This window comes from Eucyclogobius newberryi, unplaced genomic scaffold, assembly GCF_026437365.1.
Source record: "Eucyclogobius newberryi isolate DKJ021-1_F unplaced genomic scaffold, fEucNew1.0.hap1 SCAF_7, whole genome shotgun sequence".
NCBI classification, from domain to species: Eukaryota; Metazoa; Chordata; class Actinopteri; order Gobiiformes; family Gobiidae; genus Eucyclogobius; species Eucyclogobius newberryi.
Window position 1 is genome coordinate 13,614,826 of NW_027316389.1, and position 25,517 is coordinate 13,640,342.

Sequence of the window (25,517 nt, forward strand, 5' to 3'; positions counted from 1 at the left end):
CCCCCACCCCAACACACACACGCACACACATACACACACATGCACACACTCTTCCCTGCATAAGCTAATATTGCCACAGTAATACATGTGCTTATGCGCCCTCTCCCCCCGTTCATTCCTTTCTCTTGGTTTGTGGTTAATGGGAGGCCTCCCGTTTGCGAGCTTCCGTGACGGCCATTTTTCCCGGGCTTAGGGGGACCCAGGTTCCAGGGGGAAGAGATAGCGTCTGCATGTGTCAAATTTGTGTGGGAAAGTGTGTGAGGGGCTAGCAGGGGTGAGAAGGGGAGGTGACTAAGGGCATGGTGGAGTTATGCCAGAACAGTCATCAAGGGGAGGGCCAGAGTCGGCCTAGTGGTGCTGCCGGTGGGCTGACAAAGACTGGTCCAAAATGAAATTCTTGACTTTATCAGAGTTATTTTGTGTTTGCCACTGTTTCAGTGACTGTGGTCTTGGAGTCGGACTGCTTTACCGTGCTTGCTGTTTCAAATCACTATTACTACCATTTCACTGCTGAAGAGCACCATGTCCCATTTCCATTTAACCATCACTTACTTCTAAAACCTCTGCAAATCCATGGTAGTGCTTTCACAAAAGAGAAAGCACTTTGAAATTATAGTTATTGTGCAGCATCATTATTGTCAGTCAAACATTTACGATAAGGTACTCTTTGCGTGTAATTGAAAAGGCTGTGGTGAGGTTTGGTCTGAGAAGGAGTTATTCTCTTTGTGGAGCAGCAGTTGGTGTACAGGAGCTGTACTGGTTGGTGCCAGCTGCAGCACTTCACAGGCTGAGTGCTCCGAGTGCATGCTGAAAGCTCCCAGAGGGTGCTGCTCTGAATATATGAATGGGAGATTGGACTGCTCTCAGCATTTCTCAATGATCCATGCTGCTGCATCGTACAAGCACAGTTCAGTGCCTTGTCTATCTTCTTTTTGAACATTGAGCAATTACTGTACTGTAAAAAATGCTTGTCCTGCTTTTGGTTGGAGTGATTTCCATTTCACATTTACATTAATGACTTAAGAATTTCAAACATTTATTTTGAGATTGAGTCAGACGGGATCGTGTGTAAGTTTGGAGTACGTGTTGGGCAGTGCTAGGCACATCCAGGCACTTGTAGGCTGTTGAATCATTTGTTGTGTAAACTTTAAACTGGTATCTGACATTTTGTAGACAACTAATGTAATCATCCATAGACAAACAACCAGACCACATCAGCAAGAACATCTTTTAACTTTCTAACTGAAAGTGCATACTTGTTTCTGTTAAATCGATGTGTCGGGTGTGACAAGATCAGGATAATCTCTCCATGCACAATGACGTTTATGTGTAGACAAAGCTGACTTTCTTCAGTGAGTGCAACATGCATAAGGCGACTAAGTCAAATGTTTGCAGCAGGAGGCAAAGCAGACACACAGATGGTCCTTGGTGATGTCACAATGTGATGTGTCATGCAAGTTTACAAATACAATAATGCTGCTGCTCAAGTGCTTGCTTTCATAACTTTCAAACACTTTAGATGGGCATACAAGGTTAAGATTTAGTTAATATGAGTGGTTTAGGAAGATCCTGAATTGACATACAAGACATGCAGTTGCTACCACATTGATATTCCACTCTTTATCTGTTCAACACCTTTTGGCCCTTTGTTTGATAGCACGGCAGAATGCAGGTGCATGAGTTAGAACACAGGGGGGCAACTTCTCAAACCAAAAACAACCACAAAGGAAAACAAAAGATTGGGCTGGACCAGCTGCTGTAACTGTTAGCTGCAAGTCTTCTAGTTTCCTTTTTTCCCCCTGCACTGTTGATGGGGATCTCCTAACTGAAAATTAGGTGTATGAAAGAGACATACAAGACAAGCTTGCACAAAGAACCCGAATCCCCAGTGATTCCTCAAGCAGAGGTCCAGAACTAGACAGCTTGAATTATAATAGATAATAAATTATTCCATAAGGTATATGTTTTATGGCCTCTTTACCATAAAAAAGGACATTCCACATTGTAAAGTAGTAGTTTGTTACAGCAAACTGCTGCAGTGAACTCTGCCAAAAATTGCATCATAACGTGCTTTTCGGACACTAGATGGCAACATTTTGCCATACAACTCCCGTCTTCTCCTGCCGCCCCTGTGTGTGTGTCTGACTCTGTGTTGCCTAACAATAGACCTCATAGGTCTGTGTAAGTCACTGGGAGTCCACAATGGTACCAGACAGGATGCCCCATCAGGGTTTATTTCGCTTATGACACACTAGCTAACCCAGGTACTTGGGGTTCCAAGACAGCTCTATGTAGGCCACACTTCTGTGTGGGAATGACACTCGGATCAACTTTTTACCCCCCTTTTCCTTTTTGAACTGTCAAACAAACAGAGTCTAGTCTTTCTGTCTGTCTGCAGCTCAGCTTCCTTCCCTTCCCGGTTTTGCCTCACCCTTGCTTATCACACCAATTAACATTTTTAACATCTGCCTTTTTTCTTCTCTCTGCACTCACTGTCTCTTATTCATTTCATAAAAACATAGAATAGGCAACTGAATACTGGAAGTATTATTCTAACTATAATTTAGATTACCCTAATTTAATATGTGTACATGGCAATACAGAATGACACTGAATTAAAATGTAATTTAGTCAGATAAATTAGATAAAGGAGTTTAAACTCCATGGGTGATTAATAAAAAAAACAATTTCTATTAAAGATTATATGTATTTATAATTGAAGACAACAGGAGTTTTAATAGGCCACACATTTTTGTCCGCAAGCATTACATATAAATATCTGGATAACATCTGCAGAAGTAGATAGACATGTGTACATGCATGTTTACATGTATGCTGGTGGTGAGCCTAATAAAAGGACAAGCCTTTCCTCGCAATCAAGCCCTCCATCTTCCTATGTGTCTCCCGATTTGGAAAATCTACTGCCAAGTAAAACGTGTGTGTAGGTTTCATAAGAGCTCAGGGGAGAGCAAACATGAATTATAGAGAACAGAGCCGGTTTTAACCATTCCGTTTGGAATCTCACACGCAAACCTTTTTTTTTTCTTTCTTGAATGGCTTTAGTTCTGACTACCTAAGCCAATTTATCTTGTGAATGCCATGCGCTTGTTTTGATAACTTAAAATGGATAAATTGTAGAAGACTTCTCATCCAAATCCTGAGTAATGTAGCTGTTTTTAGTTTATCTGTCTGAGCAGCATCTATTTCCTTCTACTTCCCTTCTGTTTCCTCCAGGTTGCCCTTATTTAGATGGCGAAACAAACACACAGACCCCAGACCGCACCATCCACTTGCTCTGTCTCGCTCTCTCACACACACAACTGAGTGAGCACAGCCTCGTAACCTTTCTTTCTTGATTACCCATGACCTCTTGACCTTTAATGACACAGCTGCCACTTTGATCAGCCAATCAGCACTCAGCGCCACCCAGGTTCTTTGCAGGGCTGCCATTGGCCTGATAAAGCCTTCTGATAGGCCCCTGCTGATGCATTTCCTGTTTTGGTATGCTTCTTCATTTTTATTTTCCCCACCAGCTGGTCCCAGCATTCCTCGCAGCCAAGGGGGGTTGCGGAGGCAATGACTGGATGGATGTTTATGTAGAACAGGCAGTCACGTCGGCTGTTTGGTCCTGGAGTCCCAAAGCAGGCGTGTTTGTAGCCTGGACGATGGGGTGTAGGACTGGGGGCGGTGATAGGTGCATGGTGAAAATGAAGGGGGAGGGGTGTATATGTGGACTTGTTTACATGAGAAATGGGGTACATTGTGGGGGTGGGGGAATGATGGGGAACAGCTGTTTATCTATGAAACTGGCCCCTCAAAATGTGACATTTAGGTGTGAACTGCCTTAAGATACAGCGTGGGTCTGGTCCAACAGACCGTAGTAGTATTTGTGATATGGTGACCTTTGCTAAAGAACATCCTAGAAGTATTTCAACAAAGTCACAAACCCAATGGTAATGAAGGATGTTGATAGGGATTTAAATCCAGGAAGTAGACAAATGTCCTGGGATTTTTTTATGGAAAATAATTTTACGTTTAAAAACCTTGGATCAAGATTCTGGAGGGGGGGAAATGCTCTTTGACTTCCTAATTACTTTGTAATAATCCAAAATTAGACGTGTCAACTGTATTTAGGGATTGCGCTCATCATGTCCTTCCAACACTGTTGGTGCTAATGCTCCCGCTAACTCCTACAGCGGCTTAAACACTGACTATGGAGGCTCTACATAATCTAAAAACAGACAAAGGGTTTGTGTTACCTCGGTTGAGCCTTTTTGAACAATGCATCTGTGTCTGTAATGTTTTGTTATGTGAACTATATGTGCAGGTTTGAAATAAACAGATACAATTGAAACAAAACTAGACGCAGAGAGGTTCTGACTGTGACATGCTATGGGCCTATTGTTTTTTAATGGGCCTCTAATAATAGGGTAAAGCCTTTCCATTCCTCTGCAATAATATTGCGTGTGTCAGATATTGCATTGCTATAATATTATTATAGCGTATAAAAGTTAAGTAACCCTTTTATAAATGAATTTCTAAATTCAACTTCAATTCAACATACTCAACTATTTATAAATGCACAGGTTAGGCCTAAAGGTATGTTCATATTTTAACAATAGCCTAATAAATCAAGAAGTTTTGTATCAAATCAGTATTGGCAATTTGGGACATCCCTGTTACTAACCCATAATGGTATACTGGGACAATGACATTGACATATCTATAAGATTGATCCAAAACTCCCTCTGTTTTTCTTGTCTTACTCCAAGTGGTCATGCCTGCCGCTGTGTGTATTTCGATGCAGTGACCTGTTCTTGGGGTCTCTGTTACCATGGGCGAGTGTGTCCACAGCAGGCTGACAGCAGACATGCCTAGACATGAAGAGACCATGCTCTCCTCTGTTTGTCTCTGGGCAGATAAATGTCCACTCTTGGGTTTCACACGGTTCTCCCTGCAATGGACCACAATCTTTTTATTGATATCTGATGACTTGCTTGCCCACCTTCCATATTCTATACCTCTTTGTCCAGCTAAAAAGCTTAGTTGTAATTGATTGAAAGTATAGCTGTAGAAGAAATGGAAATCTTTTTATGTCGGCTCAAAAATGAATGTGAATTATGTATCCATTTTCTAAGATGGTGTTGAAAAATGCTTTCTTGCTTGTTATTCTCCAAACAAATAAACCATGTACACTTGTATGTGCGTTTATGCTTACAAGAATCGACATTAAAGTAACTGCCGTCTTATTTTAAAACCTTTCTGCCTCAACCATGAGAACCATTGATTTACATGTCATGCTCACAAATGTACATCACTCATAGCCAAACTCAGTGTGGCTTTTTCTTGGCTCTGGAGAAGATGTCATTGTAATTGGAGGGAGGGCCTGGGTCGTGACCCTGAACCAAACCCACAGCAGGATGCTGCTGGTTAGTGGTCTCCCCTCACTGCCACTTATCTTTGCTTTACACAGAAAATCTCTTCTCTCTATAGCTCTACTAAGTATGTATATTTTATCGAATGGGAATTATTGATGTTGGTTAATAAATGTTTTCTTACCTCACTGATCTCTTACAGACCGGAGAAGCCCTTTAACCTCTGCCTCCTTTATCTCTGACCCTCTGCCTTGTTCCTGGAATGGCTTGTACCAGTGAGTCTGCATGGAGCCACAACTGGGCAGAGTATTGTGTGTCAATGAGATAAAGTGAGAGTGGATGTGTGGCCCACCCAAGTGCCTGCTGCACAAGCTGTTTACACTCATTTAGCTATATCTCTGTTGCCTTCATGCCATTTTGGGGGAAATGTTCTAAATGTGAATTGAATGTGAATTGTGAGACTACAGTTTGACATAAACTGCAGTCCAGAAAGTATTTTGTTTAAAAACATTGTTAAAGGATACACTTGAGCAGTAATTTAGATGTACTGTATCTTTTTAAGATCCCAGTGTGTATTTATGTCAGTACAGTCAGTCAGTAAGTGTAAAAGTCTATCAATAAGCAGCTGTAGTAGATGGGCAAGTGTGCTGACTCTTGCTCTGATCTTCTTGTTAAAAATCAACAAATGTATATGGAAAAAAAACATTATCTTTAAATGTTGAATATTATGCCATTACAGGACATTAGGCTGTGGAATCTGATGGCCCTTCTGTAATTTACCCTCCCTCACTAACTGTCAGATAGTCATATAGTCAGATTTTAGATTGCAAAAAAGGGCAACCAAGCTATTTGTGAATCCACCTGACTCCAGTTTACAAGGTTTCCTGGTTCATTTGCAATTAGACAGTGTGAACTTAAATGAACCAAAAAGAAAAATGCATCCCAAGACACCTTGGTGTGTGAGTATGTGTGTGAGCAGAGAAACAGATCACCAAAGTGCTTGCACCTGTTCAGATGACTAGAGCTTGTGGAGGCTATTTTGGAAAGGACACATGAAATGCTGACAGGCACTACTTTAGCAAGCCATGTAAAATAACTGACTAAATAGTACAATAGGATGGTTTCCTGTGATGTCTTAACAAAAAAAAAATATCATATTTTAAAAGTGTAGTGAAGGGCAGGTAAGATGTATTTAATGCAGATGTTTTGACCTGCTGTATAGCTACAACTAACAGTGAATTTTATTTGTCTACTAATCAGAAATGAGTTAATTAGTCAAACATTGTCAAGCAATTGTCTGTACTGTACACTGCTGCTGTCTTTTTTTATAAAATGTCTTTTGGCATGGTATTCCACCCCGCCCACTTTTGCCTCATATTGCCCCATGGATTGGCCCCAACAGATTTTAGTTCATGTAGAACTTATTTTCCTTCGAGGTCAGCAGCCCTATGTTAACTAATACAACCAGAAGAAGGATTATGTTGGATGGTGGCGCTCAGGCAAACCTCCGGAATAAGGGGAATATCGAGTCTTCCTAATCCAACGATTAATGAAATGGTTTCTAAAATTACTCGATCAATCAATAAGAAGTGATTGATCCAGTTTGGCAATAAGGGTATAGGTCTTCTCAGTCATAGAAAATAACTAAAGCGAATTTATTTTCTCATAGCTAGAAAATGAGATGCTATTATATAATGCATTGTCAGTTAAAAGGATTTGGCCACAAGATGGGACATTTATGGACACTCACCTTATGGGTTATATTTTTAAATGTTTCTGGACTGACCAAAAAAAAGGACAAGAATGCATAGTTTGTGCATTTTTTGGGAGTAAAATGTTTTTGTATTTTGTTGGGTCTCAGCTCTAGTAATGGGGAGAAACTAATAATTATCACTGCATACATGAATTATAAATGGGTGGGGAATAATTCATTTGAAGCATTCGTTTTTTTTTTTAAAAGATTTATGATTGCAGTTTATCCGGAGTGTGTTCCCAAACTTATGTCAGTCCCTATGCAGTAATGTCCCGTAGAGGACGAGTCGGGTTTTTGACTGAGCCTTAATGTTCTATTCAGGCCCAGGTTGGAAAAGCCACACGCAGCAGCACCTTTCATGAAAGACATTTTAACACATCCAGCAGGACAACAATGGCTTTCATATTTCATACTTGAATTAATAATAAAAGGATACCCTGAGCTGCTATATCCCTGTATTCATTTCACAAGCATGTTGTTTTTCCCCACTTTCTTTGGAGGAAATGATTACACAAATGCTCTCCAAGTTTTTTCCAGATGCTGTTTTTGAGCAGCGACTGCATGCTCAGTTGGTTACATATCCCAAGCAAAGGTCAATCAGGTAGAATACAGAGATCCTTTTGTGTGTCTTTCCACATCTTGCTCCATCGTCTCCCTTTTCACTTCCCTCTTTCCAGTTTTCCCTGTGGGGCTGCAGGCCGGATTGATGTCTGGTGTAACACTTGTATTTGCATGTTACTGTTGAAAATGTATCCTAATCCTAAAAAAAGACTTCCTTGTTCTGAATATGATATTACTATGATGAGAAATACTCCATAGCTTGAAAGATCCACAAAATGTAGACCATGCTTTCTTGTAATCCCATTCATGTAAATGTGTATTATAGCCATGGTTTGTGAACACGGTTTCGCCACTAGGTCCTATAATTTTCTATTTAGAGTAAAAGGGGTGCACAATAGGGATGCAACGATAGTTTTATCATGGGTCACAATATCAATTTGATTTTGGTTTTGGCTCATTTAAAAATATAAAAAGGTTCCATATTATTTGCGGTAATTAAATATATTAAACACCTATGATATTAACATGAAACATAACATTTCCAATAATATGCTGCATGACCATTGTAAATTTGTCTATAACTGATGAATCCAGAGTATTCAATGATTTAAGCTCGGAAATTTTAACCTAGGGACACTTATAATGTACTTAATATGAGCTGCTGGGAGAAATACACCTTTTGTGTGTTTCGTGTTCCAGATGTAATTTTGTTTGTTATAAAAGTTTTTTTTGTCCTAAAACATGAAATTCCAAACTAAAGGTACTCAAGAGAATGTTCAATAATCACAATACAGTAATAACAATATAAATAATGCGTAATATTTGTCTGACTTTAAGGTATGTGTTTTACTTTCAATATAACTGAAATTATAGTGTCAAAATATTATTTTTACAGTGCATTTATATAGCGCTTTTCCACCTACAAGGCACTCTTTACTAGGCAATGTGAGTGAAGTGTCTTGACTATGGACACAATGACATTTCCTATAGCAACCCCACTGTGGCACCTGGTGTTCTAGTGGTCTCCCATCTAAATACTAACCAGGTCCTGTCCTGCTTAGCTTCTGAGAGCTGATGAGATCGGCCATTTGGAAGCAGGTATGACCACATTGCAGAAACATTAATCAGAGTGGACTCTTGTTACAGTGTTCCTACTAGGCATTTGGCTCCCCTTGTTTTTTCTGGAAATCACTGTCACTGTTTTGGGCGTTTTTTTAGTTTTATGAACCAATCTATTCCAAATCCATGGACAAACTCTTAAACCTCACTGCTCTGTGAAGAAATTTGTATGTAAAGGCAAGGCGAGGCAAGTTTATTTATAGAGCACATTTCATACACTAGACAATTCAAAGTGCTTCTCACAACAGGAAAAAAATGCATTAAAATCACAAAGAAATTACAGAAATTACAAAACGGTTTAAGACATGAAGGAGAAGGGTGCAAAGAAAATCATTTCAGTCATATGCACAGCTAAACAAAACAGTTTTTAGCTTGGATTTGGACATTGTCAAAATAAAAGCCTGTCTCACATCTTCAGGAAGACAGATTTTAGCTGCATAAAACTGAAACGCAGATACCCCATGTTTAGTCCTGACTCTGGCACCAGCAGGAGGCCGGTCCATGTTTAGTCCTGACTCTGGCACCAGCAGGAGGCCGGTCCATGTTTAGTCCTGACTCTGGCACCAGCAGGAGGCCGGTCCATGTTTAGTCCTGACTCTGGCACCAGCAGGAGGCCGGTCCATGTTTAGTCCTGACTCTGGCACCAGCAGGAGGCCGGTCCATGTTTAGTCCTGACTCTGGCACCAGCAGGAGGCCGGTCCATGTTTAGTCCTGACTCTGGCACCAGCAGGAGGCCGGTCCATGTTTAGTCCTGACTCTGGCACCAGCAGGAGGCCGGTCCATGTTTAGTCCTGACTCTGGCACCAGCAGGAGGCCGGTCCATGTTTAGTCCTGACTCTGGCACCAGCAGGAGGCCGGTCCATGTTTAGTCCTGACTCTGGCACCAGCAGGAGGCTGGTCCATGTTTAGTCCTGACTCTGGCACCAGCAGGAGGCCGGTCCATGTTTAGGCCTGACTCTGGCACCAGCAGGAGGCCGGTCCATGTTTAGTCCTGACTCTGGCACCAGCAGGAGGCCGGTCCATGTTTAGTCCTGACTCTGGCACCAGCAGGAGGCCGGTCCATGTTTAGTCCTGACTCTGGCACCAGCAGGAGGCTGGTCCATGCTTAGTCCTGACTCTGGCACCAGCAGGAGGCCGGTCCATGTTTAGGCCTGACTCTGGCACCAGCAGGAGGCCGGTCCCTGAGGTCCTCAGAGTCCGAGATGGTTCATATGGCACTAACATGTCTGAGATGTACTTTGGTGCTAGGCCATGGAGAGACTTGTACACAAGCAGAGCTGCTTTAAAGTCTATTCTCTGAGCCACAGGAGCCAGAGCAGAGACCTGAGAACAGGACTAATGTGCTCATACTTCCTGGTTCTAGTCAGGACCCGAGCAGCAGCGTTCTGGATGTACTGCAGCTGTTTTACAGCTCGTTTGGAGAGACCAGTGAGCAGGCCGTTACAGTAGTCTAATCTACTGGAGACAAACGCATGGATAAGTCTCTCTAAATCTGGTTTAGACATTATATTTTTGAATTTGGCAATGTTTTTTACATGGTATAAAGTTGCTGATGTTATTGATTTGATGTGGCTGTTAAAGTTCAAGTCTGAGTCCATTATTACCCCCAGGGTTCTAACTTGGTTTGTAGGTTTTAGAGCGAGACTCTGGAGGTGACTGCTGACACCTTCTCTTTGTTTCTGTGGCCAAAGACGATGCTTTCAGTCTTGTCTGAGTTCAGCTGGAGAAAGTTGTTTTGCATCCACAAACTGATCTGTTGGATGCAGTGACAGAGTGAATCCACTGGTCCATATTCACCTGCCGACAGTGAAACATAGATCTGAGTGTCGTCTGCATAATTGTGATAGGACACTTTTTTCCTGCTTATCAACTGACCTAACGGCAGCATGTAGAGGTTGAACAGAAGGGGACCCAGGACTGACCCTTGGGACACCCCACAGGTCAGGGGCATGTGGACTGAGACATAGTTACCAATTTCAACAAAGTACTTCCTGTCTTCCAGATAGGACTTTAACCAGTTTAGGGGAGTGCCAGTGACACCCACCTAGTCCTCTAGTCTCTGTAAGAGGATCCCATGATCAACAGGGCTTTGTCTTTAGGACACAGTATTCCTCGATGACCCTCTGTGCAGGTCTACTGTAGCACTGCTTAACATTCAAAAAACTATTTTTACTGGACAAAGTAGAGAATGTGGGTTTGATTACCATGCTTTATTCCATAACACATAAACTGATAAATATTGTGCAGAATTTTGTGTGTGCCTTTGATTACGGAATTGATAGTAAAATGTAATGTTTTTCCTGTTTCTCTTGGCATTTGGCAGTTCAAGATATTTTTAATATCAGGGCATAGTTTGACCGAAGATTCCAAATTGAAGTGACACGTTAACTATGTAAGTGAGCGGTCCTAACAAACTGTTCAGCACAGATTTTAGAAATCTGGTTGGTGACACATCGAGGCAGCATGTAGATGAACTCAGACTGGTGATCTCCTGGACAGTTTTGTCAGTTACAGGTGCAAAATGAGTTAGCTCTAAGTGTCTAGGTGGTTTTAGGGTTATTATTTGCATTGTGGGATTTATAGCATTTTCAATGCCTTGAATTTTGTCATTAAAGAATAATGCAAACTCATTACACTTGGATGTGGAAATGAGTTCTAACGGCAGCTGATCTGGAGGGTTTGTTAATCTGTTTACTGTGGCAAACCGGACACACGAGTTGTTACTGTAGCTTCCAATTATTTCAGAAAAATATATTTCCCTAGTTCTACATGAAATGAGGTTGTACATGTACAACTTATCTCTGTAAATCTCTGTTTGAACCTGGAGCTTTGATTTCCTGTTCAGCCCGGCGGCACTCCCTTTTCTATGCCCTGACGAATCATCATTTCTCAATGGCGCCTTCTGCTTATTTTTTAAAAATTGAGGCAATGGCGTCCAGAACATTCAAAACACTAGTTCAACAAGTCATTTACATTAGAACGTGAGACATGTAATTATATGACCAGTGAGGAGACTATTGTGTGTCACTCATTTTCATAATCATGTGCAATATTGTCATACCCATGTGCAATACTGACATAAGTATGTGCAACACTATCATATTCATGTGCAATACTTTAACATAATGTCAATCATCTTGGTGCAATATTCTCTGTCCATATAACAGCTGTAAATAAGAGTGTTACTATTGTTATTATTATTCTTTACTTTTTATCAAGAGTATAAGAGGATTTTTTAAAAGCGCTTTTCTATAAGAGTGTTTTCTATAAGTTATCTGTCTTTTATTATTTACTTCTGTACCTACTTTGTGTTGCAACAGTGGAATGTCCCCATTGTTTGACAAATAAAGGCTTATCTTATCTTATTGCTCTTCTCCCAAATCGCTCAGCAGTCACGCCAACATGAAGGTTGGACCGGAGCATAGACACTGGCTGCTGCTCCCATCTCATATGTGTATATTCCACCAAAAGTATGAATGCATTGAGGCCGCACTTTCTCTGACTGCGGAAACGTGTCCAGCAGACGCTGGGCTCACACACTCGCACACTGCTGCCAACAAAAAGACTTGTTTAACAAGACTTAGCGCTTTGTTGACTTCAATCTCAAGTCTTTGTTGTTTTTGTGAATCACTCTCGCAGAGGCCATTATTAATCTCTGGCGTCTGTATACACAAGGTGTCCAGTACTGCACTGTCTAACTGGAAATTGTCATGCGACAGTGTTGGTTCAAGTTGGATTTAATTGTGTTTGGCTCAGCTGCTGTGAGTGATCTAGTGCTATGGTGTACATTAGTGCAACAGTAGACACTAGTCTCCTGTTCCTCTTCTAACTACCTAGATGAAGTAGCCTTTGGCTTTAGGACGCAGTATTCCTCGATGACCCTCTGTGCAGGTCTACTGTAACACTGCTTAACGTTCAAAAATCTATTTTTACTGGACAAAGTAGAGAATGTGGGTTTGATTACCATGCTTCTGTAACACATCTTCCATAACACAAACTGATAAATATTGTGCAGAATTTTGTGTGTGCCTTTGATTACGGAATTGATAGTAAAATGTAATGTTATTCTTGTTTCTCTTGGAATTTGACAGTTAAAGATATTTTTATATCAGGGCATAGTTAGATGCCGACCAATTAGTCAACATTTTGAAACTGTATGGTTGATTGAAAGCAATGTTTTCTTTGAGAGTAGGTTAGGTTCTGTTTATAACATTGTTGTAAATGTAAAATGATTTATTATGCAAGTTATAACATGTGCAGATATTTCAAACCTGAATATTAACAAAACTGTTATCCACTCAAAGTTAGCTGGGATATTGATCTCATCGGCCGAAGGACCTGGAAATGATGAATGACCTTTTGCATTTTTATGTTCAATAGTATTTTGCGTTCTAGTTTTTATTGAAACTTCATTACTTTAAAACGTGAAACCCTAATCTGTAGTTTAATGTGTGTTCTTTTGAGACACCTTACTAGAAGAAAATCCTCTGCCAATTTTGGTGATATTGTCATTACGATTCAATGCAACACAAAGATTATGAACTCTTGATAGTGAAAAAAACAATCTGAATCAGAAAAAAATGGTCAATATCAGTCATAATAAATTATAATAATAAAACTCTAAACTCTGACAGCGAGGGCATGCAAAAATATTTGTAAGAATAAAATGGGCTTAAATACAAAATACATACAGCAAAATCAGATCAGATTTCAAACCACTACATTAATAAATGCAAAATAAAGTATACATTTTATAAGCTCACCCCCCATTAACATAAAACATTTATATATAATGTATACATTGGTGGCCCTCATATTGACCCTTGCTGTACCCCAGGCCGTTTTCTAAGGTTATTAAGAAAATTTAGTATAAAACACAGCAGAACAGAACTCAAGCAGAGAGCACTAACCAAAAAAAAAAATAACACAAGTAGAACTAAACACAATGTAATTTAAATGGATTCAGGTTGATTGGTCCGCATGAACTGGTGTGTTTTCCCAATTGGCTAGAATTCTAAAATTGCTTATGAATGCCCTAATATTCTGTTAAAAGTTTTAAAAGCAGAGATACAAATGCCTGATTGGTAATTAATACATGCTAATCTTCTAAATGATGTATCAGTTTGAGATATCATTTATTGTTACACTCAAATGGCTATATTAAAGTTGTCCCAGTTTGGGTTGCTAGTGCACTGCTACTGAATTCCTGTTGCTGGGGGCCAGTGGCAAAGGTCCATGGAGGTAAAGGCTAATAATCTGAGTTGCACTCATTGACCCCTTCATTTGTGTGTGTGTGTGGTGGTAGTGTAGTGTACTGTACTTTATGGCTGACACAGACTGCCCGAACCACTGATGCATTAGCTACAACCAGAGATGGGTTGGTATGGAATAAATAATGGATACTATCCTCTCCTTCTGAATAAATTACGAACAGAAAAATGGAGAGGGATTAAATGTGGGAGAGAGAAACCCAATGCCTTAGCGGTTAACAGCGTTTGTACAACTTTGGAGGGGGAAAAAAAGAGTGGCATCCGTATTTTATTGTTCTCTTTAAACAAAAAAGTGTTGTCAGCTAAATCTGGTATGACATTTCTTAAAAACATGCCTTAACTTTTTTTTTTTTTTTTTTTAAAGCATTAGTTCCTCTTAGGCCAGTTGGCTAATCGTTGTTTTGTTTCCTGTTTGCATCCATAGGCGCAGGGCCAGACGTTCACTTTCCCGGACCTGTTCCCTGAAAAGGAGACGAAGGCGGCGGAGGGCTCAGTGGAGGAGATGCAGGAGAAGTTCATAGAGGATGAGAAGCAGAGGCAGCGACTTGACCCCCGGAGAGGAGGGGTCACTGAGTGGTTTGGACTCTGATGCAAACCCACTAACCCGGGAAGAGAAACTAAGCGCGCCTGCTGTGTCAAAGCGTGGGTGTCTGGTTGGCAGCAAAAAATATTGGTGTACAACGGGCTGCGCTGATGTCACTTTTCTATTTCTGTTTGAATTGTGCGTGGCAAAAGGAAGAATGAGCGTACAATGTGTAGGAGGGGGAGCATACACGGGCTTTGTTGAACAAGAGCGGACCAGGCCTCAGTGTAGTAAGCCGGGCCAGAACTTAATAACAAGAGGAGGAGAGTGGCCCACCGCCATATCAATAAATCAATTCGCCATACAGTCCTTGTCTCCTTGAATGACCTGGTTTTATTTTACTCCATGTCCCAATTTAGCCCTCTGATTATAATTTGCTTTGTCTCCTTCATGTGTCGTCTTTTACATGTTGGACGTGCTTAATCATCGTATTCACATCCTGGAATCTGATGTAAAAATGCCCTTTAGATTGTTGTGAAGGAACATCAACGCAACATTTCTCATTGCTTACTTCTCCTCTAAAGGACTTAGTTATTTTATTACTTGGTTTACGGATCCGATTGATTTATACAATATAAATAAAATAAATTATTACCAATTTTTTTTTATAAAGTACCACCGACAAAGCAAAATAGCATTAAATTAAATGTGAAAAGCGGTATTAAGACAAGAGCACGTGAAGCAATTTCTGCAATATATTTCATATAAAAATCTGTAAACCAAGTAATAAACTAACTGCAGCCTAACGTCCCTGTGTCACTGCCCTGCCACCCAGCATGATATAGCATTTGTCCTTTACTACCTGGAGAGCCCACTTCTTTCCTCTTTTAATGTGTTTGCCGCAGATCAATAATAATAACTATTAAACGGTCGATTGTCCAAAATGTGTTGAGATTCTTTGTTCTTTGTTTTATCTCCCGTGACTGCCTTTGGCTCTTTCGGACGTGCCGGTACTCATGCCACCAAAGCCTGCTCCAATGTAGTTTGATAGCTGTTTTGACAAAGTAATGATCTGTTGAGCGCTGAGCTTTTTTACTGTAATACAGCCTATAAAAGCACACTGACACTTTGCTCCATTATGCTTAAAAGACCAAGGTTACAGTAAGTGTACCCCCACAACCATGACCACTAATGCTTGCTGGCTTTTCCAAAGGTCTCATCGCCTGACCTCTCAAAGCCAACTCGGCTATCACTAAGGAGAATGTCATTGATTTTGCAGGCCTATTGTCTTCTTGCCTGGAACATCACACCCCCTTCAGAGCAGTGTGATTTGTAACGAGCAAGAACTCTGTAACATTTTTGTCCTTCGCTTTCTCTCCGTTTTCTCATCTTTGCTACCCAGCACGGACCTCTCGAGAAACAGCTGCTTGAACCAACAGGGACCTGATCCTAATCCTCGCCAAACTCTCGGACCCCACAAGTAAACTGGAAGGAGAACAGTGTTGTTTGCCAAGCAATATCTGTTTTCTGAGCAGACTGTGTCCTCCAAAGTGAGATAAACTTGTATGTACTTTCCTCATCGACCTGGTGTTAGCGTGCTGACCGTGCGTCTTTAATGTGTCTCTTTTGCCCTGATAGTGACGAGTGATCTCTTCTTATCAGATTACACATTGTGAAGAATGAGGACACACACTGCGCCTATTGTCTTGTCTTTTATACAGGCCGTATAAACAGACTCTTCAGTGATAGTAAAATAAACTGCAATAAAACGTGAACACTGGAGAAGATAATGTGAAGTTTAAGTGACAGTGTGTACTGTTGGAAGTGGTGCATATCCTTAGTCTTAACTACTGTAGATAACGGTCAGCATGTCCCTAGTATAAATCCTGATGAAATGTGATGCATTTGCCAGCACCGTTGTCTGAAGTCAAATGAGGATAAAACATTGAACCTGAATATTAATATTTGGAAGCTTTAGTACTGAGTGTTCCTACTTTTAATGTTGCATGCTAAATAAAGTTTCAAAAAGATCGGGTGAAAGATACAAACAGCTGTACAAAATGTTTAACGTTAAGCAATCTGGAGAGTAGAAACTGTTAGGAGAAAGGAACAGGCTGAACCTTAATCCAACTAATAAACTACCTGTGGATTTTCATTTTGTTTGAATAAGCATAGGGTTGCAAAACTTCTGAAAATTCCAGAAAATCCATTGAAATAAAAAAGGACTGAACATCTCTGAAAGTTGACGGCTTAACAAGAACAAATACAGAAACAACACAACATATTTAAGGCAATGCTCTTAAATATCTGCTTTCACGATCACAGCCAAGAGAGTAATTGCCAGTTATGACCACTAGAGCTTGATCAGGATGACATTGTATTCATCGAGGCCAACAATTATGGCATTCAAGGGTTCATGTCTACATGTCACATGATGTTATTCTGTGTCTCAGGGACTATGGTGTCAAACGTTATCAAACTTTCTCTGAGATTGAGACATGACAAGGTTCAGACACTGTCAAACTGTCATGAGAATATAGCTTGAAAACACTGGGGGGAAAAACTGGGGTACTGGGGTAAAGTATGTTTATTTGTTGACGTTTTATAATCATTTTGACCATTTCTGATTTGTTCCCATGACAAAAAAGTAAAGAAAAATGTCTCAATGGACAAATCCTGGCTTTTTGTTCCTTTATGGACTAGGCTTCCTAAAGAAATGAAAGCCAAATGTAGAGCTGTCTGCAACTCTCCATCTCTCCCACATGGAAGTCTTTGGGTTTTTAAGGCCCTCCAAGTCTGCTGTGTAAATATATTGTGTGACACCCCTGCTGTAAAAATGAATGGCTTCCTCTTGTTTCTCATCATAGCTAATAAAAAGCTATAAGGACCGAGTGTTTCCCTCCTGTCCGTACAGCTGGCAGCCATTTCCTTGTTTGTTAACACAGTGTTCTCCTGCCTGTCAGATGACTGCATGGCCCGTATAGTGGGATGAGGATCCTAAAAGCTGCACAAAACTTTTCCCACCTGAACTGGGGATGAGTGCAGATTTATAAAGACCCATACGTTCTCAAACAAGGCACAGTAAATTTTTTAGAGGAGAAGCAATGTGAGCATGTGAGATGGGGAAAGTAACGCAGTGTGGGAGCAGATAGAGGTGAATTGCTAGGGAAAAAAGATGACATCACTGAGAAAATGCTGAGCTGGATTTAAGGGCTCCTGGATGAAAGCGCTCCACTCCCACCCTGCACCATCTCCGGCTGTCTTTTATCCTCTGCGCTTTCATGAGATGTACAGTGCAGGTCGTGTTCTACCCCTACATGGATTGTTAATGGATGGGGGTTGAATATTTCAAACAGTCCTTCAGCTCTGCTCCTCTTCCTCCAGCCGCTCCTCTCTCCTTCCTTTTTTCTTCCTTGTGCATTAGTCAAGTGCACACATGACCTTGTTTTTGCTAGTGCAGTCTACATTTGGAGTGTGCATGATGACATCATGATTTATTTTGGGGATCAAAAGATGAGTGGCAGTGCAACGATTGTCCTTCCCTGGGGTTAGGACCTCTAGCCTTGTTGTAGTATCTATTTCATTTGTTAATTCTTTACTGTCTTAAAATTGTCATCATCTTTGTGCTTCTTTGGGCGTTACAAAAATAAATTGTATTGAATCTTTGAGATAACAAGTTTACTGTTTCCACTTGGACACAAAACATAGACATTGAAAAAGGAGAGTTTGGACTTCTGGTTATGGCGGCGCTTTGTGTGCACCTCACAATCATTGTTTGACCCACCTAATCCCAAAGAGGAAGAATAAGAGATGAGTAAACAATGAAGGCACAAATCTGGTAACACTACGGGACCAAAACAAATAAAGCTGACGGCCCACAAGCTAATGAAGCTAACTCGGATAGCATGGCTAGCAAACCTGACTTGGAGAACCGCAGTCCCTCCCCGCTGAACAATCAGGGTTCCCCTGGCTCAGATGGACATTCTCGCGACTTCTCTGCATCGGAAGGGGGAGAGAATACAACTAATCATCAGATATGGCTTAAGATGTGCCATGGAGTCTCTTAGAGCCCGAGTTGTTAGCTACCATGTGCCCGGCCGTATCTGCGGCAGTAGTTGCTCAACTGAAAACAGAGGGAGTAACCGGAGCACGCATGGATGAAGTTGAGCGTATTTCAGACAATACGGATTATCTGCAGACAGTAAGGGCCGAGATGGAGGTGCTGCGGGCCAGAGGGACAATGCTGGAGTCGGAGAACGATGATATGAAAAATAAGCTCCTGGATTTGGAGTCCAGATCACATTGCCCTTCGGCTTTTGGGGGTCTCGGAGGGAGAAGAAGGACAGGATACAGAGAGTTTTTTTGGAGAAGATTATTCCTGAGCTCCTTGATGGCTCAGGACATGGGCGGAGCCAGGCCCTGGCTTTGGGGGTTATTTTTGTTGAACTGATGCATGATTGGCTGCATGTAGAAAGTGGGCGGGAGCGTAGAAAGTGCGCAGTGTTTACAGCACGTCACGCAATCTGATCAATTTGGCCTTTTCTACATCATCTAACTGAGGTTTTGCAAAAAGTGAAGGACATAAATAAGAGCAGATCGACTAGAAAAAAGAGACTGAAAAACAAAGTTTATCTAACGTAGAATAGACAACAACAGCACATGATCGTTCAAACCATGAATTCATTGTGGTTGTCGGTGTAGCAGTGGCTCAGGTTTTATTCATCTACAAAGCTAAAGCAGAGAAACTACAGGACAAACAGCTCACTGAGGAAGGTTTCTGCTAAAGGTAAGACTGACTTTTACTTTCAATAAAGATCAGTTTAATTCTAAAACGGTTCTTCTTTCAAGGGCTGACTAGCCTAGACTGCAGAGCATCAGTCTGTAGACAATAGTGTTGAGAGTTCGAGCCCAGTCAGAGACAAGTTTTGTCACTGATTGTTTTAAAGAACACCAAGATGTACACTTTCTTGAATAAATAAATGTCACCTCTGCTGTTCTGTTCAACGTTTTTTGGAGGGAGGAGCTCTCTCAGAAGGCAAAAAGTCTGTTACTGTATGTAACTGCACTAAAACCACATCATATTGGCCAGAATGAACCCCTTCCCTTTCTTTTTGTGCTAAGCCCCGGATGTTTAGAATGTCTGGTTCCGCCTCTGGCTCAGGAGTTGAAGTCATAATCGAAAGAGCACATCATCTGGGCAAACCAAGACCAGCTTCAGCTGCAAGGGTTAATGGAGACAAGCAGGTTTTCTTTGCTCCAGATATTCCATACGAGGTTCGTCAACAACGGCAACAGTTCCACCACATCTGTGAGGAGCTCAGGAAGAGAAAACTGAGACATGGGTTCTCTGTCCCCGCAAATCTTGTGGTGACTTGAAGGTAAAAAAAAAAGAGCTCCTTTTTTAATGTCTATGTTCTAAGGAAGATGCAAAACACAAAAACAACATCATGAGAGATGGAGCCACCATCGTGGGGTATGTGAGTTCGGGTTGTGGTCACATGGTGATACACTTCTGTTAATTTGAAGAGATTGACGATAGTGACATGATTTATTTCATGTAGGCTGTGGCCTTTGTGTTTAGGCTGTGGCTGGAGAGCCGCGACGCGGTCAAATGGCCGCGCAGTTTCAGGGACCGCGGCATTTCCTTTATAGCCCGTTATAGCCTCATGGCTAACCCTAACCTTAACCTTAACCTTAACCCTAACCCTAACCCTAACCCTAACCCTAACCCTAACCCTAACCTTAAAACGGCGCTAAAACGCGGTCAAATAGCGGCGCAGTATTTCAAAAATAACATGGCAGTTTCGGCCGTGCGCCGCGGCTCTGCAGACATTCCCTTGTGTTTAAGTACATCTAACCATCGATGTGCCAAATGTGGGAGATTGCAAGTATTTTATCATTTCCCGCAAATGATAAAAAGTGCAGCAGGGGGACGTGGTGAGCCAGGGAGGTTATATATCCAGTCCTTTCTGAGCCCGTCATTAGGATTGGACTTCCCTCCCCTTTACGATATTTTTTTTAAAATAAGGTTTTGGGTCCGATGCCTGTTTCCAGCATTTGTTTCCTTTTTTACCCTTTCAGTGTTTTTTTGTTCTTATGGTTCTTGTGTATGTTTGTTGTTGTTGACCTGAGAGAATAGATACATTCAAGGGTTACAAACAGTACAATCAATACAATCAAACCCTAGCAAGTATACCCATTTTTCTAATCCACATACAATCTATTCTAGAATAAATTACTTTTTGGTTCTCAATAAAGACGGATCAAAAATCACTGAAGCAGATACAGGCACAATAGACATAAGTGATCATGCTACTCTCTACATTTCTGTAGATTTGGAGGAAAGAAGGAAAAACACACTGTGGCGGTTCAATGCCAGCCTGCGTATTGACCCTTTGTTTAAGGAAATAATGTCCAACAACATTAAGACTTATCTGGAGAAAAATGATACTGGGGAAATTTATCCGACCCATCCTTTGGGATGTTTCCAAAACAGTCTTGAGAGGACAAATTATTGCCATAACCTCAGAAAAAAGGGAGAAAAGGTTAAAAGATCCTCAAGAAAAAAATGTATTATTGGAGGATAGCCATACCAAAAAGGGGTGGCTTAAAATGCACGCTCACCCCCCTCCCACTTGTTCTTTCCAAGAGGCCGCCTCCCATCAACCCTCATGCGGAAGCACATAACAGCCCCGCTGCTACACGTGCGTTTGTTTATTATCGTGTCGGATCACATCGCATAAGATAAGATAAGATAAGATAAGATATTCCTTTATTGTCCCACATGGGGAAATTTCATTGGTGCAACGCAGGTAGATACAGAGGTAGATACAGAAGAACAGATCACTTATAGGAAGTCTGAAAAACACTTTCAGTAGAAGATCTCCTATAAATAAATAAAAACTCCCATAGACAAATAAATACATAAATACCATTGCATGTGATCCCGACGGTAATTGCACATGAATATGTGTCACGACAGCACATAGATTGCACATGAATTTCACAGTAATTGCACATGAATTGCACATGAATTCCAACAGTAATTGCACATATGACAGAATTGCACATCAGTATTAGGTTAGGTCAGTATTGCGCCGGGATAACGTGACGATCTCCGGGTAAGACGACTGTTCTCTGCATCTCTCGTCACCGCAGATTTCCGTCTCTTCTGGGAAAACATACTGCTATCCTGGGAACGAGGCTGCAAGTGTGCAGTAGGACGCAGGGAATGATTGACATATGGGAGAACTACTCGGCTGTCCACGCCACGAGGAAAAGAGACTCAGATTGCATGCCAAAAATCCTCTATTATTCCTTTAACAAACGACAAACACAAGACGATCCTTACACATAATGAATCATATTCAAAAACAACAAAACAAATCTGTAATATTTAGTTTGGACGCTGAGAAGGTTAGTTGGCCATATTTATTCACAGGTGTGGTACTCCATAGAGACCTATCAACTATTCTGGAGAAAAATTATACCCCTCTTTTAAAAAAATATCTTGAGAAATAAAACGTTATCTCCTACTTAAGTCTAAGTCAAAGGATTAAAGCTATAAAAAGTAATGTTTTACCCAGGTTTCTCTATCTGTTCCAGACTCTTCCAAATTCCGATCTCCATCTCCACCGCCTGTTTGATGAGTGGAATAAAGCAATCTCAAGATTGATATGGCAAGGAAAAAAACCTTTGTCCGATGTAAAACTTTACAATTATCAAAAGAAAAAGGAGGCTGGGGTTTATCTTGAAAAATTCCTTTATTTCAACTCAGATCAAAGCCCTGCCATACTGGTATGACCCAGAATATGAAGCTCTATTGAAAAATATTGAGATTAGTGTTGTGCCGGGGATTCCTGTACAGGCCTTATTGGCAGATGACAGACAGTTGAGCCATTTGGGGGAGGTAGAGAACCCTTGGGTGAAATCTGTTCTTACAACATGGAAGGAGCTAATCAAAACTCACACATGGAAGGAGCTAATCAAAACTCACACACTAAACAAAGATGTTAAAATCTTAAACTGGTTGGCTTACGATCATATCGATCATTACATTACAAAATGGGCCATTATTTTATTTTTCTGTTTGTTTGTTTTTTAAATGTTTTTCAACTTTAAGTTGAAGAAAAAGAAAAGGTTGAAATATGTCTCAACTAAATCCAAAAGATCTTTTGATTCACATTCAGTCAGTCCATCGCCATCTGCCTGTAAAAAACTCACCCTCGTGTAGTTACAGAGTTACTAGCAGAATTGCCTGATGTGCAGATGCACACACTTAGTTCACTAAGACAACCGGGGTTGCCTGCTGAGGATTCTGACGGCCTCTTTTGGACCCAAGCCATGCACATTCCTCCTTCCCCAGGTTGCCATTGGTTCATCTGAGCCCAGCCGGTGTACTCTGTCACCCCAAAAGTGTGTATGTGGGGAGTGTGTGATCCTGTACTGCGTGCACCCTTGTATAAAAAAAAGTATTTTCCTTTTCCAAGAATTTACTACACACATATGCGCGCAATGATCGTAGCTTCTTGTGAACGGCTCACACATACCAGTGTACCCTGAAGTGGCCCCTTAGTGTGTGTATTAGAGTCATTCTGTACTCACATCTATACTGCTGTTGGCCCAGAGCCCGGACCAACAGGAGAAGAGGACATTGTGGAAAACATGTGGATGGCCTGTATATTGTTGAATCAGTAGTACAGTATAAAGAACTAGTTTTATTCTGTCAGGGGTTAATGATTTTGTAATTTGTATTCAAGGCTTCAAAATATTTGGTAACAGAATCTTAATTGATGCTTTATGTTAATTAATTAAATTATCAGTTGAAGTGATGATCCTTCAATGGTTAGAGTGACCTTTATTTTCCCATAGGCATTCTTCATTGCGGCTGGACCTGTGTGTGCACTGCCCGGGACCCATCTTGATCTTGGCTTCGTCAGGACTACCCTTGCTGGAGGATTTTTACCTACCTTGCTGTGAGGCTAGCCACACTGCCGTGGTGCTGTGGGCTTAATATATATAAAACTGATCGTTAAACTTTAGTAAAGAAAAGACCAAACTCTGTTACTTGGTCATCAAACAGACTACAGCAAACTACTTGAATATATGTTCATCTCTAACTTGTACTATACCTAAGGTTTATGTTACTATAGTTGTATATTTTCAGTTAGAAGGACATCCTTTGGAATGCAGACAGGTGATTGACCCAGTCGGCTAGAGAACATTTTATTTTGCAGAGGTTTGTATGTGGGAACCATATTCCTTGTATTCACTTATCGGTCTTAGACTAAACAACGACTGCTCTCTGAAGTCCAAACTTGTTTGAACTGATCACTAAAACCCTTGATACTCTGTGTTCCCCAACACATCACAACATCAAGTAGTATGAATCCGGATCTCGAGTAATTATTTTGTCACTACATTTTACTTCTACTTGAGTTATAATGTTTTAAAATAATGTTACTCTTACTCAAGTACACATTTTGGCTTCTCTTCCCACCTCTGCTGGTAAACGAATGTGTCTAAGGAGAAAACCAACATACTTGAAAGGCGCAGTAACCTTTCTGGTGGAGAGTCCGTCACATGTTGTCTCCATGGAGATGTTTTGTCTGGAATGTTGCGCATTATGGCATTAAATTAATCAGGAGATAAGATGACGAGTTACAGATCAAGTTCCAGAAAAGATGAATTAAATAAATAATAAATACAAAAGTTGAAAGAAATAAAATAGTAAGAAAGTAAAATAAGTACTATGTTATACATTGTACCAACTAAAGTAATAAAGTCATCTTCATAGAGACAAGCTGGCTGCATACTCACCACCAGAAAAATGTCATAATGTGCCTTAAAATAATGAACAATGACACACTTTTTGCTGCAATGTGAATGAATATGGAATGCCATATAAAGATGCAGGCATAAGGACCATTATGTTTGAACTGTTGGGTCCATTTATGAGTTGTAGCGTTAAGGTAAAGCCGTCCCAAGAAGAATGAGGAAACAGGAATTAGGTCTTTGTTTTTCTGGGTCGTGAGGAATTAATGGCGCTTGGTTTGTGGCAGCTCATCTCATTACGTCTGCTCACAATGGCCGTTAGTTGCTGGCTCTTACTGGAAGTGCTTTCCCCTCCTGTCTTCCATCTTGCTCCTTTGCCAGCCCTCAGCTGCGCAACGCTTGCGTCAGACAATCCCACTGTCAGCCAACACATCGCCGACACCATGACAGAAGCACCCACCCCAGCCAAAGATAGATCACACTCTCAACGCTCCATGGCTGGACTTGTGTGGCCTGGATTCCCTCACCGAACTTCAACTTCTCTGGCCCAAAACACACACACAATAGGTAAAAAATCTCCAACCTCCTGACCAAGGCTGACTCAAGATCTGGAGATGGATCCCCTCTGCTCATGACAAGTTGCCCCAGCGCCGTTGAAGGATGTACTTTAACCTTTAGACTTACCTAAGCTGGCACTGGAAGGGTAATGTCCTGCGTGACATTTATTCATAATGGGTCCTCAGTCGCAATATACTATTTCAGTATGATTATTGAAGAAGCATAATGATTTTAAGATCACACCTTAACCAAACAACAGTGGTATTCTTCCCATTGTCTAATGTTTCCATTCTTCTAGTATGTAACACGTTTTATAAAATATAACTTTCTGAATCATAAGTAGTAGTAATAATAATAATAATAATAATAATAATAACAATAATAATAATATATATATATATTTTTTTTTTAAAGTGGACAATATAGTCAATGTGACATGTGAAAATAATAAAAACAAACACTTTACATTCAGGTTCACTTTTTTAGATTGAAGATTGAATTAAATGACTTATACTTTTGCTTAAAAAAATGACACGGTTCTTTAATGCTGGAATAAATACAATTATTGATTAACGGATTAATGT

General features: G+C 40.8%; 1 protein-coding gene across 1 annotated transcript in view; it reads left to right on the plus strand.

The window, feature by feature from the left end:
* mrpl23 (mitochondrial ribosomal protein L23) overlaps positions 1 to 15,548 on the plus strand; it is a 37,315-nt gene extending 21,767 nt beyond the window's left edge. The window contains exon 5 of the mRNA XM_072435344.1: positions 14,503 to 15,548. Coding sequence (XP_072291445.1) covers positions 14,503 to 14,667 — 165 coding nt within the window. The 3' untranslated portion in view covers positions 14,668 to 15,548. The remainder of the gene's footprint in view (positions 1 to 14,502) is intronic.
* The last annotated feature ends 9,969 nt before the right edge of the window (positions 15,549 to 25,517 follow it).